Here is a 5,000-nt window from a genome sequence, read left to right as displayed (position 1 = left end):
TCCAGGAACACCTTAGAAGGATTTTGTGAATGGAAGTCACAAAAGTTTTGTGACAATCTAAGGGAGTTTTTGAAGAAGAATATTCAGTGGATGAAGTCAATGATTGCCCTAAAAAGACAGTCTTGTCCAGTGTTTTATAATGTAAGTGGAGAGTAGAAGCCAACACAATAGTTTTTTCATGATTAATTAGGAAATATAGAATTATACTTCTCTGATATATATCTAAAGTTATGTGAATTTTCTTTTAGTTTGGATTATTTTTGACAAGTGTTACGTCTTTCTTGCATGACTGATATAACAATTTCATGATATTTTACTTAAATGCTTCCAACAGATTGATCTCATCCTGACCCAGTTGAATGGGGTTGCAGATGGTTACAACAAGACTGGAAAATTTCCTATACCAGATGAGGCTATTTTGTAAGTTTATTATTACATATTTTGCATTTGTTGGTCACTGATATTTTTTAATGAGATAGGGATGGTGTGAAGATCAGGTATAATATTTTCTTCTCTCCTCCTCCACAATCTTTTTCATTTTTCACCTTATCGTTTATAATCCAGCTGGTTCTTTTCACTCTTATTTGTATTTTTTAAGCTGTATCTTTTTTTCATAACTCACTCGAGTCATTTAAAATCTCTCTTATCAATCTTTTTCTTTTATTCATCCTCCTTCCTTCTCCTCTTTCATTTTTACCTGAAGGTGGATGAACCTCCTCGGGGACATCGAAGACCTGGAATCCGCCTTGGATCCTAGCATGAGCAACATGACCATTGAAGATTTTGTCAAGTCAGGACGGACTTTGGGGGATGGACACTGCTCTGCTCTTGTCAAAGTGCTTCCGGGCAACACAGACCTCTATGTCTCCCACGTCACCTGGAACACGTAAGGTTTGGGGTTTTGTAGGGGGTGAGAACTTGTTAGAGGTTTATTTTTTGCTTTTATTATCATTATGATTTTTACTAATTATGTATTACATGGTATATGTAGGAAGGAAGGATAGGAAGATTGAGTAAAGGGAAAAAGCTCTTAATACTTTATTCATTTATGCACATGTTTTTCTTCTTCATTGTCTTTCTTTTTCTAGAAGGCTTGTTTATAAAGAATTTGAGGCGTCAAAAATTATAAATCCAAGATAGAAATTGACTGAAATATAAATGAGTAAAAAGATAAGCTATATTTGTGAGACTTCCTTTGTTCTTTCACTTTTGTATTCAATTTTTCATGTCATTTCTTAATTCCAATTTTTTATGGATCTGAAAATAATCTTGTCATTTCCCAGTTTCATTTAGTCTGTTATTTCTCAATGAGTTTGGGTTATCATAATCCAGTTTATCTAACTAAATACAAAAAAAATAACTATTCAACATCAGGTACCAATCCATGCTAAGAGTCCAGAAAAAGTACATCCTGCCCTTCCGACGAACGGGATCATCTGACCCTAGTGACACTATCCCTGGCCACACCGTTGCATTCTCATCATATCCAGGAATCCTATCATCTGGAGATGACTTCTACATCCTCTCATCAGGACTTACCACTCTGGAAACTACAATTGGAAATGGCAACCCAGCACTGTGGAAGAATGTCACTGCAACTGGAGAGGTTAGTGGATGTTGTGTTGTGTGTCTTGAGTTTGTTTGAACCTCTTTTCCTTATTTCTTGTTTTATAGAGGTTCCTGAACTTCTTTTCCTTTTTTTTTTTTAATCTCCTTTAACATTTGAAGAGTATGTAGCAATTCTTTCTCTTTTGATTTTGCTGGGGCAGTAGCTCAATACAAAGTTCAGGTCATAATCCTCTTGCCCATGATAAGTTTCAGATGTATTTCCCTGTGGTTTACTGGGGGAGTCTTCTCAGTAGCATAGTTGCCAAGTGAATCTGACATTTAGAAGCCACTCCCAAAGTTCATAGTAAATTGCTAATTGGCATCTTTACCTATTTCCACTAGGAGCATGTAATTTCCATTGTAATTTTGTTTTTTAAATTGTATTTATACATAGATGACTCCACAAGTGCTCAGCCACCAAGGAGTCAATTAGGTGACTTAGCCTGATTTCCTATTTCTAGAGTTCGTTTTTTCTTCTAATGCTTTTAATATTGATTCTGTTATTATGATTATCGTAATGTTATTAACAATACTAATAGTGACAAAAAGTAAAAAGATTTCCAAAAATGTAGCAAATGGGGAAACAGGCAAGATAGATAAGAGTAATAATTGACTCCTTGGTGAGTAAACACTCATGGACCCAGCTATATGTAAACATAGTAAATAAACTTAATAACAGTGGACATGACATGTAAGTACATACCATCCCCAGTGGCAATGGGTTGATTGGTAGTCATCCATTACTTGCTATATTATGACATGTTTGGATAGGACCATTTTGACCCAGCAGTGGCTTACAAGTTCTCATAGGATCCTAAAAGTGATGCATACTCTCATTACAACAAAGGTTTAATATATTCTAAAGTTTGTTATTCTTAAGTGCTGCTTTAGTATTTTTTGCTATTTAGGAGAGGTCTAGAGATTGCTTTTGTCATCAGTTTTCATATTACTGTACTATTCTTCTTCTTCTTCTTCTTCTTCTTCTTCTAATAGGAATACATAAAACATTTATAAAACTCAAAATATTAGATATTATCATCTTTGGGAATCTGTTGTCCATTTAATCAATGAAGTTCAGAAAGTATTACTTATACATGTGATCATGTTTTATAAGCTTATTAGTTTATTTACATCTTCCTATTTGCAGTATTACTTAAATAAATTGCTATAAAGAATATTTTCCTAAAGATGTCATTGCCTGAGTTTTTTAGTTTATTCTGGTGTCTTGGATGGTTGCACAAATCTCCTTTGAATTCTGCAAAATTCTGCATGATACTTTTATTTGTAGCTGATGGAATGGATGCGGACAATTGTTGCCAATCGCTTAGCCACAGATGGAAAGAGCTGGGCCAATTTCTTCTCCATGCATAATAGTGGAACCTACAACAACCAGTGGATGGTGGTTGATTACAAGCTGTTTAAACCAAGGAAACGGATTCAGTAAGTGGGATAAAGATGCCTGAGCATGAAATAATTTGCATTATTTTAATGCCCAACATAAGATGTACCTTTTTTGTATAGCCTTTCATGAAGTATTGCATTGCTTTATACAACTACCCTAGAACAAAAAGTTTTTATGACTTCTTAGATGTTACCATTACATACTTTTTGTTTCTTATCTATCATTATCCTTTCAGACCTAATACATTATGGGTATTGGAGCAACTCCCAGGCATTGTAATGTCAGGCGACCAGTCTCACTTCCTACGTTCTCAATCTTACTGGCCAAGTTACAATGTCCCATTCTACCCTGAGATCTTCAACATGAGTGGGGCTCCTGCCATGGTTAAACGTTATGGGGACTGGTTCACTTATGATAAAACCCCAAGAGCCCTGATTTTCAAGAGGGACCATGTGAAAGTAAAGAACATCCGCTCCATGATTAAGCTGATGCGCTACAATGACTTTCAGCATGACCCCCTCTCCCGCTGCAACTGCACACCTCCATTCAGTGCCGAGAATGCCATTTCTGCCAGGAATGACCTCAACCCCAAGAATGGGACGTACCCCTTTGGAGCCCTGGGCCACAGGTCACATGGGGGTACAGACATGAAGATGACCACTTCGAGCATGGCCAGCAGTCTAAAGTTTTTGGCTGTGAATGGTCCGACTTATGACCAGCAACCAGTTTTCAGATGGAGTGAGCAGGATTTTGCAAAGGACACCCCTCACTATGGACACCCTGATGCATGGGCTTTCCCTGTTATTGGACATAAATGGGTCTGGTAATACAGTCAAGTGGACAGTGGAATACAGCTTCAAATACTCACATCTGAAGCATGTATATGTATATATAAATTAACATTTTATAGTAGTGTTTGCAAAATACAAGTTGATGCTAGATGTGTCCAAGAATAAACTGTGATACAAAGGTGTGATCCTGTACATTTTTGGGTTAATAAAGTGAATCTCTCTTTAGATGTATTTCCCTATCAAGACAGTCAGAATGGAAATACAACCTTGATGTCAATGAGAAAATGTACTCAATCAATAAACATCAACAGTATCAAGGAAGTGAAAAATTTCAATTTGCTTTAACAAGTGTCTTAAAAATTACTTCCACCTGAAATCTATAGATCAGTCTTTAATTTTATATCCCAGTTATATCTAAAAAAAAGTAATGATGAGATTAAGATTAAGATTACCAAGTAACATAAACTAAAATAAAAAAGTGAGAAATGGATATGAAGAATATCTCATGACATTTAAAAAAGATGGCCGAGGGATATTTTCTATATAGACCGTGACATGAAAGTATATTGTGTGAACACGATAAAGAAATAAATATGTACATGAAACTGTTTATATTTACTTGCAAAGGAAACTCGGCTTTACTTACAAAAGAATGATATTTAACTTGAAAAGTAATATCTGTATTGGGTTGAAGTAAAGAGAAGACCAAGGACAGACCGATCGATTGCTTACTTATGTAATGGCTGACCCCACCCTCCAATCTCTTGCTCGTTGTCGTGGGGGGGCGGCCTAAGAGAACGAGTCGGGCCCAATGTAGCGGATCACCCCTGCCTTAGACCTCATCCCTCGCTTCAACTGATTTTCCTTGGCCTTTTCCCTCTTTCCTTTTCTTTCTCTTCTTCAACCCCTTCTTCTGTCCACTTACTCTAATCGTTGACTCATCTTTACCCTTTTCGCCAAAAATACTTTATCATAACACTCCCAAGCCCTACCCTGAAGCTGTATTTTTAATACACCGCTAATGACCTTAGATGTTGACGCGGCAGGAATTTTCAGATAAATTAATAAAATTCCAAATAAGGAAAGACATCTTGCTTGTATATATTTTGAAGTTGCGTTAAAAGTCAAATTTTTTTATAAGTTTACCAGATGAGTAGTTTGAGGACAACGGTTTAGTTGTGTTAAATAATTAAAGGGCC

The 5,000-nt window shown here is 36.1% G+C and overlaps 1 protein-coding gene across 1 annotated transcript in view; it reads left to right on the top strand.

Annotated features, from left to right (window-relative positions):
- The window catches only part of LOC119579499 (putative phospholipase B-like 2), a 6,187-nt gene extending 2,161 nt beyond the window's left edge, over positions 1-4,026 (top strand). Inside the window, exons 4-9 of the mRNA XM_037927357.1 lie at positions 6-141; positions 335-420; positions 704-886; positions 1,375-1,606; positions 2,897-3,048; positions 3,246-4,026. Of these exons, the coding sequence (XP_037783285.1) occupies positions 6-141; positions 335-420; positions 704-886; positions 1,375-1,606; positions 2,897-3,048; positions 3,246-3,837 (1,381 nt within the window). The 3' untranslated portion in view covers positions 3,838-4,026. The remainder of the gene's footprint in view (positions 1-5; positions 142-334; positions 421-703; positions 887-1,374; positions 1,607-2,896; positions 3,049-3,245) is intronic.
- The last annotated feature ends 974 nt before the right edge of the window (positions 4,027-5,000 follow it).

Source organism: Penaeus monodon, chromosome 12 (genome assembly GCF_015228065.2).
Source record: "Penaeus monodon isolate SGIC_2016 chromosome 12, NSTDA_Pmon_1, whole genome shotgun sequence".
NCBI classification, from domain to species: Eukaryota; Metazoa; Arthropoda; class Malacostraca; order Decapoda; family Penaeidae; genus Penaeus; species Penaeus monodon.
This window is presented reverse-complemented; position numbering and strand designations above follow the sequence as displayed.